This window comes from Bos mutus, chromosome 23, assembly GCF_027580195.1.
Source record: "Bos mutus isolate GX-2022 chromosome 23, NWIPB_WYAK_1.1, whole genome shotgun sequence".
NCBI classification, from domain to species: domain Eukaryota; kingdom Metazoa; phylum Chordata; class Mammalia; order Artiodactyla; family Bovidae; genus Bos; species Bos mutus.
In genome coordinates this window covers 26,845,905-26,862,527 of record NC_091639.1, presented here as the reverse complement: position 1 = coordinate 26,862,527, position 16,623 = coordinate 26,845,905, and the positions used below count along the sequence as shown (strand labels likewise).

Genomic DNA, 16,623 nt, shown 5'->3' with positions numbered 1-16,623 from the left:
CTCTTCCAGCAAACCTCTCATCACAAAAATGCCTAACTTGGGTTCTATTCATTTGACCTCTGGTCACAGAGGAGTTATGTCAGCCTTGGCTGATGAAACTTAAAATTTTATTCTTCCCAGATACATTTTACTTTATGTTTTTCTCTTTTAAACTTTTTTATTTTGTTTTGGGGTATGGTCGATTAACAATGTTCTGACAGTTTCAGGTGAACAGCGAAGGAACTCAGCCATTCATATACATGTGTCCATTCTTCCCCAAACTCCCCTCCCATCCAGGCTGCCATGTAACACCGAGCAGAGTTCTACAGATACATCTTACTTTTCACTGGATGCTTTTGAAATCCCCCAGATATTCACGATGTAGAGAAAGAAATATTTCATTGTTGAATTCCAGGCCAGGCATTTTGATGGAACTGAAAAAATGAGATTTAAGGGCAAAAGGACTGTTTGTATCTCTTAACTCCTCACATATTATGTTATGACCTTCAAGTGTGTGTTCTCTCTCTCTCACACATATGCACACACACACACATCTTAAGTTTCATTTATATACTATATTATATACATTAATATGTATTATAGTATTTTTATTCTATTCCATATTTTTATATTATTTTAGAATGCTAATTGTAGACCCACTACTTTTAAATGTTGAACGTAAGCCCACTATATTTATTTCAAGACTCACTGTTGAGTCATGTGTCATGACTGACAGTTTTAAAAACCTCAAGTTGTCTTAAAGTAAGAGGAGAACCTAAAATTTTGTGACCTTGGTCCTTTTGGTGCTAATGTGAATTTGATTTAGTTATTTCGTGTGTTTTGCTTACATAATTTTAGCTAGTAAATATTAAAACTTTACCATATTTACTAGCTGGTATTCATGGACCTTTCTTTGACCATGTCTTTGGGTAATATTTTTGCCCCTCAAGCAAACATTTTTACAGGAGTCAGCAACATTTTAGAAGCATTTCTCCAGAAATTCTAAAATGAGATTTCTAATTGTCAAAAATAGTTCATCAGCTTTCTTGTAAACCTCTCGTTTTGTAGGAAAGAATACTAGTTTTTTTTCAATCATTTGGAATTTTTTTTTAACTTTCAATCAAGTTTGTTTGCATTTTACAAATACACTGTGATTGTGAATGCTTTTTTAAAAAATATAAATTTATTTATTTTAATTGGAGGCTAATTACTTTACAGTATTGTAGTGGTTTTGCCATACACTGACATGGATCCGCCACAGGTGTACATGTGTTCCCCATCCTGAACCCCCCTCCCTCCCCATGCCATCCCTCTGGGTCATCCCAGTGCACCAGCCCTGAGCACACTGTCTCATGCATCGAACCTGGACTGGCGATCCTTTTCACATATGATAATGGAAATTTTTTAACTTCCTGATGGCCCAATGCATTCAGCAATGGTTCAGCCCTTTCCCATTTTGGTATAGCACTTGAGAACAAGATAAGTAATATCTGATGGGCTTTATTCCTCATTGACCACACTTAGAAATACATCTCCTGAAGGTCCATCTTCTGTGACATTTCAGTACTTGTCTGCTGCTTTCTGGGAATGATGTGAATTCAGCCTTTCCATTGTTGCTATTTTGATAAAAATCCCAAAGAAAGAGTGGTATATGGGGACCCAACTAGACTCTCCATGCAGACATGACTTAACCATTGTCAAGATACAAACAATGAACAGTAAGGTACCTTATGATGGGGATTGAAATTAGCAAATGAAAGTTTATTTATCAAAAAAAAGGAACCAACAGCTAACTTGTCCCTAATCTAGTAGTGGTTTCATCATGATATTCCTAGATTTCCATGTTTGCTTTGGGTTTTCAATCATTTAGTTTTTAATTATGTTTATAATCATTCCCTTCTATATTTCTTTTAAATGGAATCTCTCTATTAATAGTGCCATCCTAGCATCGTTGTCAAATCAATGTATTAGAGTCATTATTTTAGGGACTGTTTTAAGAATGTATGAGAGGGCTGTTTCATGCAAATTTACAAGATTTAAATTATTCACAACATTTGTTACAAATATCATTGCACCTAGTAACCAATGGGATAAACTCAAAAGTAGCTGACTTTTTTCACCTTTAAAGCTGTTTGAAAGGGCACATTTTAGTAAGGTATGTCTTTAGAATGGGGATTTATTTTTTGGTCCACATGTACAGATGTATTTGATCTATAATAAAATATAAGTATTTGAATTCAGAATCCCCTGAATGTAATACTAATCCCCTGAATGTAACTGTTTCCTTGTTACATCCCAAACAGTAAAGATGTTTTTTTGCTCATAGCCAGCATCTTGAATTTTGAGTTTGGGTCGATGGAGGGACCATGGCAGAAATCATGCTGTCCCCGTCCTGACTAGGATTCTCCTTTGTTTTGATGACTAAACCCTAAACGGAAGATGTATTTATTATTGTCGCTTTGAAATAATATATATAAAGGAGCCCTCATTGATCAAAACAGTAGCTAACAACTCTGCTTTCAGCTAAATTAGATATTGTAGTGGTTCCTTCCCTCTACTTTCTCTAGATTAAAAAAAGAAAAAACTTTGAAGTTACCTTATGTGGTTAAAATAAATATTGGTAATTTATAATTGAAAAAAAAAAAATCCCCTGAATGTAACTGTTTCCTTGTTACCTTCATTTAACGGGGTTTAAATATATAACTAATGGTTGGTACAGCTTCTTTTATCCACTTTATTGCAAGCCTGAAGTTCTTTTTATTTCCCCTTGTTAATCACATTACTATGACTTCTCCTTGGTCCACTGTAGTATCTATAATACCAAAGAGTTGTCATTCTCTGGAAAATTCAGATTAGACTTACTTAACCCAATTTACTGATCTTCCTGAGATCTTGGGATAATCCCAGACTCTCTTAGAGTGGGAAAAATTCTATCTCTGGAAAGCATTCCAAGAGTTTGGCCAATATTATTGTCCTAGTTCTAATATCCTTGCGGTATATTTATTATTTATGAATCACCAATTAACTGCCTCCCCTACATTTTGCTCCAGAACAATCTTTGCAGTGTTGGTGGTGTTGAAACAAATATGAGAGTCAGGTATGTAGTCATTCTTGCCCATCACTCCCACCTCACTTGAGGTTTTCCAAGATGGTCAAAGTTGCAGAGTGTTGCTGAAGGGAAGTTTTGTTTACTTGAGTGGGGCGCTTTCCTGGGACAGTTTTGCTGAACTTGCGAAACTCACATGGCATTCTCAGGCAACACCAGGAGTTTGAAGCACACTTTAAGTCCTTAAACGTAAATGCCTTGGCTTTCGGTTTGTCATGTATGTAGTGCATGTCACGCATGCAGTGCGTGCTAAGTTGCTTCAGTCCAACTCTGCGACCCAATGGACTATAGCCTGCCAGGCTCCTCTGTCCATGGGATTCCCTAGGCAAGAATCCTGGAGTGGATTGCCATGCCCTCCTCTGGGGGTCTTCCTGACCCAAGGGTTGAACCCGGTGTTTCTTATATCTCCTGCATCAGCAGGCAGGTTCTTTACCACTAGCACCACTTGGGAAGCCCTTTCAGTTTGTCATGGCTAGAGGTCAAATTCTACTCATTAGAAAAGACCCTGATGCTGGGAAAGATTAAAGGCAGGAGGAGAAGGGGACAACTGAGGATGAGATGGTTGGATGGTGTCACCGACTCAATGGACATGAGTTTGAGCAAGCTCCAGGAGATAGTGAAGGACAGGGAAGCCTGGCCTGCTGCAGTCCATGGGGTCACAAAGAATTGGACACAACTGAGCGACTGAACAACATATATATTTTAAAAAACAGTATAGGGGGAGGGAAGGGTATAAATATCCATCAGCAAAAGAAAGGGGACCATTTACAAATATGTGTATGATTTCTATTCACTCTTTCAAATCTAAAACCTTTGTTGCTATTGCTTCCTTCTTTAGTTAAAAAGAAATCAGTAGGCTTCCAGACCCTATCCTGTACACCCCCCATAATATCACTTTTGACATTTTGTCTGACTTTGGGTCAGTTGCTTAACCTGACTAAGCTTCATTTTCCTAATATACAGATAAAGGTCATACTATCTGTAATGGTTAGGGTAGTGCTATCTGTTATAACAGTTAATTTCCAAATTTTCAGGGGCTTAACACAATAGAAGCTGATTTCTCAGTCTTCACAGATGACATGAGTGTTCCTCCTTGGGACCCTTCCTTCCTCTCATCGTCTCATTCAGGGGCCAGAATCCTTCTGCCTCTAGCTGTGCCCTCCTCTAGGTTCTCGGAGCCCTGTGCACTCAGCTCACAATAAAGAAAGATCAGATGGTAAAAGCACATAGCTTCCTACCCACTTGGCCAGGAAGTAGCCTACATTGCTGCTGTCTACGGTCCATGACAACCAGTCCCACGAGCACACCTAATTCCAGAGGCGGGTGTGAGACATGCTAGAAAATGTCGTGTCCCGAACCTTCTTAGCAACAACTCTGTAGTGTTAGAGAAAGGACAGACCTTAGACAGTCCAGCACCTCTTTCTTCCATAACATCTGCCTTATGTGTCTTTTGTGGCATTAAATCCATTTGCTAGATTAAACACTTGACACCATGGGGCACAGAGGCAGTTGTTAAAAATTAGTACCTGTCCTCTCGTTTTTCTCTCCTTAAACAGTATTACTCTCCTTAACAGTATTACTTCATAGCAGGATTTACTCCGAATCATAAAACTTTAGCCCTGGAGGGAAATGGAAGACTGAATAGTCCAAGGTGCTAAGTCATAGTACCTCTGGTTAACAGTGTGCTTCTGGAGTCAAATAACCTTGTATGAACCCACTTCCACCACTTACCACTTGCTAGCTGTGTCGTATAAGCAAAGACACACAGCTTCTCTGAGCATCAGTGTTAAGGAGTGTTAATAACAGTTCAGTTCAGTCACTCAGTCGTGTCCAACTCTTTGCAACCCCATGGACTGCAGCATGCCAGGCTTCCCTGTCCATCACCAATAACAGTACTCTCCTCATAAGATTGTCATGGGAGTGAAACCAGAATGTTTGTAGAGTGGTTCACAGGGTTCCCAGCACAAAGTTAGTGTCAATTAAATTTAGTGATCATTATTTTCAAATGAGAAAACTAAGGAAGGTACAGTGAGATTCACCATTTTGCACAGGATTATGAGAACAGCAAGGACGAGAATCCAGGTCTGATTTGCAACATTATCATGTGTTTTCCACTCAGATTTATGTTAGTGATATAGATTCTGAACAGTTGCATTGCTGAACTACTTCTGAATTCAGCTATATATTTATAGTTATAACAGTGTAACAGTATAACCAAGGAATAGAAAGAAGTTGGCCTGTTTTTCACTATGGATTGGACATCCCGTGCTGGTAGGAATCCTGAGCACGTTTGTTGAGCTTTCTTGTCCTTTTTTGTTTTAAAACATCCTGATACACCATCTGCTGCCACTTAATCCCTCAAAGTTAGGATGACATTAAATCTTGGTTCTTTCCATTTTTCTGGAATAATTATAAAAAGTATCTCTTGTCCTTTCAAGAGGATGCCAATCTAGTTGGTTAGACTATCTTACAAAATATTTTCTTTCCACTTCAGCCAAACCAACCAAAGATAGGAGAAAGGAGTGCTATCACTTGGCGCTATTTCCCTTTTGCCTCTAATCTTGAGTCTGTACAGTTGCATTTCCAAGAAAAGAGGGAAAAGAACCATCAACTTGACAATGAACTCTTTTCCTTTAAAAGAGTTAATAGGGAGCAGATTTTTTTTCTATAATTAGTTTATGGCTGTTTAATTTAGAAAGAGGTATTGTTCACTATTTGAGGCTTCAAAACACCAAAATCCTTTAGTATCAGTAATAATACACTTACAGGGTATGCTCAGGATTGTTTGCTCTTCTCAGGGATTTTAGGACAAAGCTGATATTACTGTGATATTCACACAAGTACCACAGTGGATTTCTCTGGATATGTGGAGTTTAAGGGTGACCTCCAAGGACTCACGGCATGTTTGTAGATATGAAAGGACCATCATCCTGATATAACATCTCCACCACCCACTCCAGATATATTTCCGCTTTAGTCCCTCCTCTGGGATAACAAGGTCTAGCTTTCTTCTAAAACTGTATACGATATTAAAGAAAGACCATAAATTGACTCCTTGTTATATTGCAACTGTTCTTGTTGGTGCTCCTTTTGGTCATATGATCCGCTGCTGCTAAGTCACTTCAGTTGTGTCCGACTCTGTGCAACCCCATAGACCGCAGCCCATCAGGCTCTCCCATCCCTGGGATTCTCCAGGCAAGAACACTGGAGTGGGTGTTTCCTTCTCCAAAAGCCCAATCACTAGGGGACCCTGCTGTCCCCTTTTGCACACACTCTGGCATTGACAGTGTCTTCTCGGGCACAGTTTTGCATTTCAGAGATGCCAGTGGAGTTGGACTCAATAAGTAAATGCCAGTGCATACTATGTTAGTCAGTCATGTTAAGGTCTTTCTTGGAAAATGGCTCTTTTTCAGACTAATAGGTATTGTCTTATCTGTAAATTTCTTATTCTAACTCATGGAATAGTTTCTATCTGAGAGGCTCTGCTTTGACTATTGATAGATTACAATCCAATATCCTTGTCTAATATTTGAGATCTAATATTTGTCAGAATTGTCAATGATCGGTCTCAGTGTCTTATAATATTATGCATAAATAGACACAATCTCAGAGGGATTTTCTTAAATGGTTTGCTTACTTCCTAACAGTACTTCTCTGACCTGCATCTTACGGTTCTTTCATTTTCAGAGAGAAAGGTGTTTACATGTAGGGGTAGAGGAAATAGGCTATTATTACACGCATGCCTTTGTGTCTGACTGTGTGCTTGTGGGGTCCTTAGAGTCCTACTCCTATTCTGGCACAAAAAGTCAAGTTTATCCAAGCCTGTGTGGCTCAGTGCTTCCCTACCCCTTAGGTCCAGCTTAGTACTCACTCTCATGAATCGTGATGCTCCCTTAAAAGCATGTCTCTGCATTACTTTCCTAGGTTTTTTTTTTTTTTTCTGTTTTCTATTATACTCTCTTTCAAAGTTTATGCCAACTAATGTGCTTTTCAAACACTCCTGTTTCTGCTTATTTCCATTGTTGAGATTTATCAAAATTTGTAGGTATTCTAATAAAACTGTAAACTGTGTAATTCCTAGTGCTGTCTAATGCCCATTGAATAGTAGTGGAAGTTTTGAAATTGCTTAGGTTTTAATTTGCAACTAATATTTGAGTTTTGAATAAAAACTTTCTAAGATCTAGGTCAGAGAGTAGTTTTGTTTTTAATTAATATAGTTTTAAATAGATAATTTATATAGATGGTAAAAACCCAAAAGTTACAAAAGAGTGAAATAGCTTCTTTTCACTTTATCCTTCATTTAGTTCCCCTCCTGGAAGAAAGAAATGTTATTGGTTTGTCTGTTTTCTTCCAAGGAAATGTGTGTGTGTGTGTGTGTGTGTGTGTGCATAGTTTTGGTTTTTGTTTTAAAAATTATAGCAATCTAAGCCAATGGGAATTTGCTCTATGTCTCAGGGAACTCAAACAGGGGCTCTGTGTCAACCTAGAGGGGTGGGATGGGGAGGGAGATAGGAGGGAGGTTCGAGAGGGAGGGGACATATGTATACCTATGGCTGATTCATGTTGATGTTTGACAGAAAACAATAAAATTCTGTAAAGCAATTATCCTTTAATTAAAAATAAATTATTTTTAATAAATAAAAAAATTTATAGCAACCTATACATACTGTCCTACACATTTTTTCACACCTTGTCTTAGTGTTCTTTTTATTTCAGTTTTTGCAAGTTGTTCATTCTTTTAAACACTCACAGTATTCCATTGTTTAAATGCATCATAAAGTATTTAACCAGTACTCCACTAGATATCATATAGGAGTTTTTAATCTTTGGCTCTTACAAATAGTGCTACAATGAGCAAGCTTACATTTATATAAATAATTCTACAGATATGCAAGTACATCTATTCAGTGAATTCCTAAGAATGCATTATAGGATCAAAAGATATTTGCATTTGTAATTTGGGGAGATTATTGGAAGATTGCTCTTTACAGTAGTTTTAAATTTAAAGTTTTATCAGTGATGGAGATAAGAAGTATCGATATGTGAGTAGTTCCCTCTATACACTAGTCCAAACCAGGTACTATCAATTTATTTTTTTTCATTTTTTTTATTAAATTTATTTTAATTAGAAGCTAATTACTTTGCTAATTTGATTGGAAAAAATAAACCCCATCTTTTATGAAAGAGATTAAGTATATTCTTAGGAGAATTTTATGAGCTTTTTTGTCTATTCCTTTGTCCTGGTGGGGTAATTTTTGACATATCTCTCATTCATTTGTAAGTGCTCATTATATATAAGGAAAACAGGTTGTATGTTTCTGATATGAGTTGTGAAGCCTCTCCACCCCGTTTCTGGTTTGTCTGTTTGCTATTATGACTTTTTTGTTTGGTTGCTTATTTGTTCAGGTCTATATCATGCAGAACTTTTTATATTGATATAATCATATTTCTCATATATTTTATTCCATAGCTTTTAGTTTTTATTATAATATTTTGAAGTCCTTTTTTTTTATTCTAAGATTATAAAATATTTCTTCTACATTATCTTCTAATTACTTTGTGGATCTGTACTTTAAATCTTTGATCCATCTGGAGGTTTTTTGTTGTTGGATATATGATATAGATATAATTTTATTCGCTTTTTTGGCCCAGATGGCCAGCCAGTTGTCCCAACACCTTTTATTGATAATTCATTTCCCCCTACTGTTATGATAAGCAAGTTTTATCTCACATTAAATCTCCTTATACAAATGTAGTTTTTAATAGACTGATGACTTTTTCCCCCCGAGAATGCTATGTCTCCGTTACCACCACATAGCCATTTTTGTTTCTATAGTGTGTACTGTGTTAAAGCCAATAAGGCAGAACACAGAGAACCCAGACAGACACAGGTCTTTACAGTTTAATATTAACTCTGTAGCAACTGCTTTCTTTTGCATCAGCCACAGAATCCTAGTTTGGGGGAAGCTGTAGAGTTCCTTCCCACATAACGCTTTCCTTTCACCTTAGGACGGTAATTCTCAAACCTGGCTAGAGAGGAGGTCGGGAGCTTTCAAAAAATGCAGATGCCCTGGCTCCAGAGATTAAATGATGAAGGATGAAACCCTGATGTGTGTATGTGTGAGTGTGTGAGTGTGTGTGTGTGTGCACACTTGTATATACACATATTAAACAGACTCCCCGGTTGTGGGAATAGCGAGGGTTGAAAAACACTACCTTTAAATTTACCTATTTTATTAATTGGCTTCACTGATACAGTGATATACTCAGTGTTTTTTTTATTTCATTCTTTCTAGCAATTCTCTTTTGCTCTAGTTTTTCATTTATATTCTTTGTAAGGGGTACCTCTCAAGACTTTTATAATTTGCCAATAAAATATTTGAAAGCTTTTCCATTTAAGAAATGTTTACTAAGTACCTATTATGAATCAAATACTGTACTAAGTACAGGGCATGGAATGGGGAATAAAACTATCACTTTGAAAACAAGGTATTGGTATTGAAACAAAATCATCATTAAATAGAGAAACTACCATCTTATAAGACCCTTATCTATAACCCAGGTTGTATGATATATAGTGTTACAGAATGCACTCCTATTAGAATCTTTCTGGATGCCTTAACAGATACATTAAACCTGTTCTTCAGCTTTAGAATTTACTGCAGCTTGATGTTATAAGATAACTTATTTAATATAATATCTTATCCAGATTTGAAAATATTCTCAAATTTGCTTTCCAATAGGTACTTCTTGGAATAATCCCAGAGATAGGTTTGAATGTATTATTTTCCACACATGTAACTAAAATTGAAATCACAGATAAGTGAGTAGAATTTAACACATATGAATTATTGCGTCCACTGAATACTATTGAGTATTACAGTAAGAAGTTAAACCTAAATAGTTTCTAAGGCAATGCAGTTAGCGACATTCGGTGAGAATTATCCAGTGAATAATAATGTAGAAGTATCTTTTGTACAAACTAGTTTTATATATTTATTGATAGTTGTCTAAAATATATTTACCTCTAAAATACAGTAATTTTAAAGGAAGAAAAAAATCCTTAATGACTGGATAAAAGGTTGAAATCAGATGTGTTCATTTCTATTTTAAAACTGTATTTAGATGCGAAGGAAAAGAATATATGTACACATGTGGCTGATTTCATGTTTGTTGTACAGGAGAAACTGACACAACACTCTAAAGCAGCTGTACTCCAATTTTTAAAAATCTTTGAAAATGATGCATTTAGATCTACTTCAGGTAAAATAATGGGGAAACCCAGAATGTCAGGAAAATGAGCAATTCACTTTCTTCAGAAAACATTTTTCCATTAACTGTCCATTTCTGGGCTGCATCAATAATTGCCATTTACATTTTTCCTAATATTTACCCTTTAGTTTGTTTTTTTTTTTTTTTTCCTTTTTGCCTTACAGTGTGAAAAATGAATGCCCTGAAACCAGGGAGCAAATTCTCTCTTTATGTTCTTCCCATATTCTGTAACTTTGTGTGTACCAACTTTTGGAGAGAGATCCTCAACATGGGTCATCAACTGCTGCTGTTCCTGCTGAAAAATCGAAAACCCTGAGTGGTTTCCCCTTTTTTGGAAGGGGAGGATGGCACTCCTTGGCCTAGAGAGCCTAAAGCCTTGCACTGAGAATACTCTAAGCTCTCTTACTATCCCCATGTAACCTACCTCTGAAATAGTAATTCTTGCAATGGCATGAAATAACAATGGAGGTGTTTGCCAAAGTTACTGTGTTACTTCGGTGGTGTAAAAAAGTGGGGGTGGGCTAGCATTGGTTTGTCAGGTAGCACAATGCATTGAAATAAAGGAAGAGATTAAATCCACTTTGGAAAACAGCCACCAGGGGGCAGCCCACCTCGTCATGCCCAGAAATGAGGCAACAGCAGCCATGTTTGCTGAATGGGATATAGCCCTTCAGGGATCACTCTGTCACCCCAGCTTACTGCACCTACTTATTCACATGGGTACTTTGTCCCCCGACAGAGACAGAGACGCTTGTAGAGTTTTATTGTTACCAATCAGTTGAATCCCACAACTTCTTATTCACATGCTTTTCTGCTCCCCCTATTTCATTTTTCTTAAACCTGTTGACTCTATGATGCCTGTGGTACAGGATTGAACTATAGATTTGTCATTGTTCCTGAATATCGTGTGGCTTTTAATTCACGGACCCATTTAGTTATTCATTCTTGGGTTTTCACACCCAAAGCTTTGTGGCACAGTCTACACCTTTTAACTACACATCAGAGTGTCTTCACTTGCCACTTCTTTTGATGTAGGACCGCTGTACATCCAGTAACAATGTTACCTCGCAAGCAGGAGAAAGCAGTAAACAGAGCTAAGGGAAGAAAGGATCTGGCTGTCAGTGCAAATGTAAATAGCAGCTGTTCCATCCAAACTGTTTTTAAAACTTCCGCACGGTGAGAGCTTTGCATTAAAATGACCCAGATCCCCAAGAATCAGGTTTTAGCATAAAATTTAAGAGGCATGCTGCCATTCCCCTGTATGTATGTTTCACTCCTCCTCCTATTGCAAAAACAGTAGAGGGGAAAAATGTACATATATCCATATATATGTGTGTGTATATATCTATAATAGTCTCTTGAATTTTTATTTAAATATCAATTTCTGTGTGAATATTGCAATATGAAGACATATCAATTTAAATAATTCAACTTGCTCTACAAGGATGAAGTTATAAAAGGTGTTTGTGTTAGTTGCAAAATACTTCTGAGTCCTAAGGTCACATGAGTTTGTTCTCTGGTCAGGTGCTATAGCCATTCTTTGTTGAGTCAAGCTTTAAGATTTTTTACCTCACATTTGAAACTTCTTAAATTATCTCCCTTCTGTCATTTTCTTAGCAAAAGTCATCATCCTACATGGCATTACAATGTCCTTTTTTTAAAAGATTTTTTTTAATGTGGGCTATTTTTAAAGTCTTTATTGAATTTGTTACAATATTGCTCCTTTTGCATTTGGTTTTTTGGTCACGAGGCGTGTGGGATCCTAGCTCCCCTACCAGGGATCGAACTTGCACCCCTTGCATTGGAAAACAAGGTCTTAACCACTGGACCTCCAGGGACGTCCCTACAATGTCCCTTTAAAAAAAGAAAAAACCTTTGTGCCTTCTGTCAAATAAGCACACATTTTCTTTCCTAATTGGTTAGGGTGATCAACTCCTGTGATAAGCACTTTTAAAATATTACTCATACCTTGCAGCTTTATCCAAAAGTGTGACCTTCCAATAATTAGCACTACTCAGACTAGTCAATATAGAGACCTTTTTAATCCATTTTGTCATCTTTCTATTTTGAATAGAGGAAAAATGATGTTTTCTACCACATGAATATAAAAGTCTTAAGACCTGCTGCTGCTTTGAAACAGACTAAGGGGAGAATTATGACTGGATCATTCACAAAGCATTATCTGATCTAGCATTTTACCACATTATCATATTTTTATATTAAATTAGACTCTTCCAAGGCCTAGAACAGGGCTTTTCAGGTTTGGGGAATGAAAAGAATTGTTAAAGACTCAGGAAATGAATGAAAAGGATGAATTGCAACATTCCTGTCTCATAGTAGTGTAAATAAAATTTAAACACACTTGTATAAATGGAAGTCTGATTTTGATGTATGGTTAATATTTGTACACATTGAAACTTCAAATCAGGGTATTAACTAATATCTGCACAGTGACAGTGGAGCTTTCCATAGGCTAAGTGTGCCTTTCTGTGAAATAAACAAGAGCAGGAACCCTACCAATTTCCATTAGCTCTGTGGGCGTAAATCACATAACTAAACCATCATTAAAGAACCCTTCATCTTGTTCCTTTTTCTTCTTAAGGCAGATAGGAAAAACCTTTGAGATAGAAGCTTTTAGGGAAAAAAAAATCCCACAAACAAATATTGAACATTATTATTTACATTTTTTACAACTAAAGATCCTAAGGGAAAAAAAAATGTATCTAAGAAAAATTTAAGGGAAAAGTACTCTCAGGATTATATTTTTTCAACTCTATACTATCCTAAAATGTTTTCCTGTTTCCTGTTGTTGATAATTTTAGGGTCATTTTTATAAATATGAGCTTCCCAATATGAAAGATTAGTATTTCTCTTTTTTCCTAGAGGAAAAAAAAATAGTATCTTTACTAAGGGATGTTTCATTGAAATTAGTTAGCCTATTATGTGTATTTATCTATAAACTTTTCCTCCTCTGTAGTAATATTAATCATTTTTATTTCTCTCTGGTATTGATTTATTGACTATTCTTTATTCTATGAATATAAAACAGAATCAAATACATTGCTTTGGCCAATCACCAAACAAATGTCATGAGGTTTGACACATCAAACCTGACTATTTTTTAATTTCTTCATGACAAAATTTGATTGACTGTTTGGTCACCTTTCCATGAGTACCACCTTCTCCTCCTCTGAAAATCTTTTATCTCTAATAGTCACTTGATACTTGTAATACAATATGATAACATTCACTATATACAATATTAGTATAATGTTAATAAACATGTACAGATTATAGATAATGCTTACATAGATGCAGTATAATTTATGAAGTGCTACTAAGGTGTTTTCTGGGTTTATTGTTGCTGTGACTACTATCATTGATATGATTGTCATCTTCCCAGAAACAGGGACAATCTTTGGTGTCCTTTTATACCCCCTTTACTCCTACCTAGCATTGCACCTTGAGCAAAATAGGTGCTTAGTACATATGTAGCAAGACCTTGCTTTTTTTAAGTTTTAATGGTCAAGTAAGAATTGGTTTGATTGAGTTTTTAAAATACTGTTGTTTTCCAAACTGACATCCGTGGCCAAATCTTACTTTGCCGATAAGTCGTTTTACCCTTTGTCTTAAAAGTTTGCTCAGGGTTTAGATTATATGAAAGAACAAACATTATTAATCATTATACTATACTTTAAAATATTATTATTTTTAATAATGTACTGAGGAAGCACTGTACATAGTGCTAAAAGGTACTGAGGCTCACCATAAAGCCTGACGCTGCTAGTACTATAATAATGCAGTATGCTTTCTTTAGCAACATAATGTTATGAAATTGACATAATTCGATTATTTGCCTTTCCAAAGTGTTCCAACTTCTTTGAAAAATTATGTGGACCATTTGTCAATGTTTTGATAGGTCTCATGGAAAAGGCAGTGAAGTGAAAGTGAAAGTTGTTCAATTGTGTCTCTTTGCAACCCCATGGAATTCCATGGAATTCTCCAGGCCAGAATACTGGAGTGGGTAGCCTTTCCCTTCTCCAGGGGATCTTCCCAACCCAGGGAGCAAACCCAGGTCCTCCACATTGCAGGTGGATTCTTTACCAGCTGAGCCACAAGGAAGCTATTATAGAAGCCACAAGGGAAGATATCATGGAAAATATACATGAATATTTCAGTTACATTGAGAATAAGTTATAGGTCGAGCAGCAACAAAATGACATGCCCATAGAGCTTTTTGCCCAGGGCATTAAGATGTAGGATCTCTGATGTCCCTCTGGTCTAATGGTCAGAGCCTTGTGGGGAGTCAGAACTGCTTGATGGTGGTTCTGGTTTTCCTCCTACAGTTTTCAACATACCCCTGCCAGGTAAGTAACTTCTGTTTCTTCACTGCCCCTATCCCCCTCAAAGCTCCTTTCCTCTTGGATTGTTTACAATGAGTGGGAAAAATGATCCATTTGACCCACAGCCAGGAATGAGGCTTGAGGAAAGAGAAGGTGTTCCTCTTGTTGAGTGTGGACATCAGTGAGAAACTGACTTTTACTGTCTGCCAACAGGGGAGGCGTTACACTTGGCTCGAGATTTTGGCTACACTTGTGAAACAGAGTTTCCAGCCAAAGCAGTAGGAGAACATCTTGCCAGACAACATATGGAACAGAAAGAACAGACAGCAAGAAAAAAGATGATCCTAGCCACCAAGTAAGCAGAATGGGGAAGCCTCTGTGTGCCTTCATCCTGTTTTTTCATTTTCTTTGAATGAGGGAAAACAGTCTAGAAAACACCCATTCTCTAAAACAAGAAGGTCTCCCACACCAGCAGCTAGATGTATTAAACAAGGACCTCCTCAACATGGTACCCGTAGCAAGATTTGCCAATTGTATTAGTGATGGAGCTACCATTGACCCTGATGAAAGTTCTTAGAAAACCGCTTCAGAATAACAGGAACTCTTAGGAGAAAAATGTGTTTAGGAGATGTAAGTTCCAGGCAGATATGCCAGTTAGTTGGTATTAAACATGTAATTTGGTCTAAGCCACTCACTGTGCCATAGTAAATGAGGATAAAGATCTGAGACACTAAAAGTGTTCAGGGAGTGTGACAAAAATTGAGGACCCAGATACATGAGAGGTAACAGGGAGACCTCTGGGATCCAGGATTGGCGTCAGTGCCCTCATTTTTTTCCTGTATGTGATTAAGCAAATGATCCCTGTACTGTCCCAGCTTTCTTGTGATATTGTCAAAAAGAAAAAGAATGCACGAGAACTTATGCAAATTGTAAAAAGCTCAATTAAAATATGAATTAAGATAATGAGAGAAATGATGCAGAAAGGAAGAAGCTTGCATAAGATGATTCCATATTCCCTCAAACTTGAAAACTTTTTGATAATTAAAGGAAGAACTACCATTTATTGTGTGAAAACCCAGTAGAAGTACTGCTTAAGTACTTAAGTACTGCTCAAGTCACATTCAGATTTTTAGACCAAAATCTTTCTAGTGGTAGCTAATTCTTGCTCTCTTCTCTTTACTAAAATAAGTTATTGCTACATATAGACTCTTTTTTTAATTTTATTTTTAAACTTTACATAATAGACTCTTAATAGTCTTGTTTAATTTCCTAACTCTATGTTCAGATTTTAGAACTAATAGTTCCAGCTGATTAACTTATCATTTATAAATTAGTTTCTTTTTTTTTTTTTTTTTTTTAATTATTTTATTTCATAACTTTACAATATTGTATTGGTTTTGCCATATATCAACATGAATCTGCCACAGGTATACACCTTTTCCCCATCCTGAACCCTCCTTCCTCCTCCCTCCCCATAACATCCCCCTGGGTCGTCCCAGTGTAAGCCAGAAAGAAAAACACCAATACAGGATACTAACACATATATATGGAATTTAGAAAGATGGTATAAATTAGTTTCTTATTTGGGGGAAACTTCTAAAGAGAAAGTATATGGTAGATAGCGTTGGAAACATTGTTTCAAAAAATGACCTTATGATATGTTGGCTAAAATGTAAATGGTCTCAAAATGCATAAAACAAAAACTAAATATTCCTCCTTCTACCCCATCCAATGAAAGATAGGTCTTTTTTAAAATTTAAGGTTTTATATGGGATACCCAACAGGCTTGCCCAAGAAATGCAAACCCCTCATTTGGTGTTTGTGCTGCTCATGGCTGTCACTGCTTGGGTTTCAGATGTATTTACTCATTGCTTTTCTGAGAGTACTAGATAGCTCTCTCATCTTGCCCCCAGAGAGAAGGGA

General features: G+C 36.6%; 1 protein-coding gene across 1 annotated transcript in view; it reads left to right on the top strand.

Moving 5' to 3' along the window:
* The window catches only part of TFAP2D (transcription factor AP-2 delta), a 59,122-nt gene that overhangs the window by 18,439 nt on the left and 24,060 nt on the right, over positions 1-16,623 (top strand). The window contains exon 6 of the mRNA XM_005905242.2: positions 14,914-15,055. Within this exon, the coding sequence (XP_005905304.1) occupies positions 14,914-15,055 (142 nt within the window). The remainder of the gene's footprint in view (positions 1-14,913; positions 15,056-16,623) is intronic.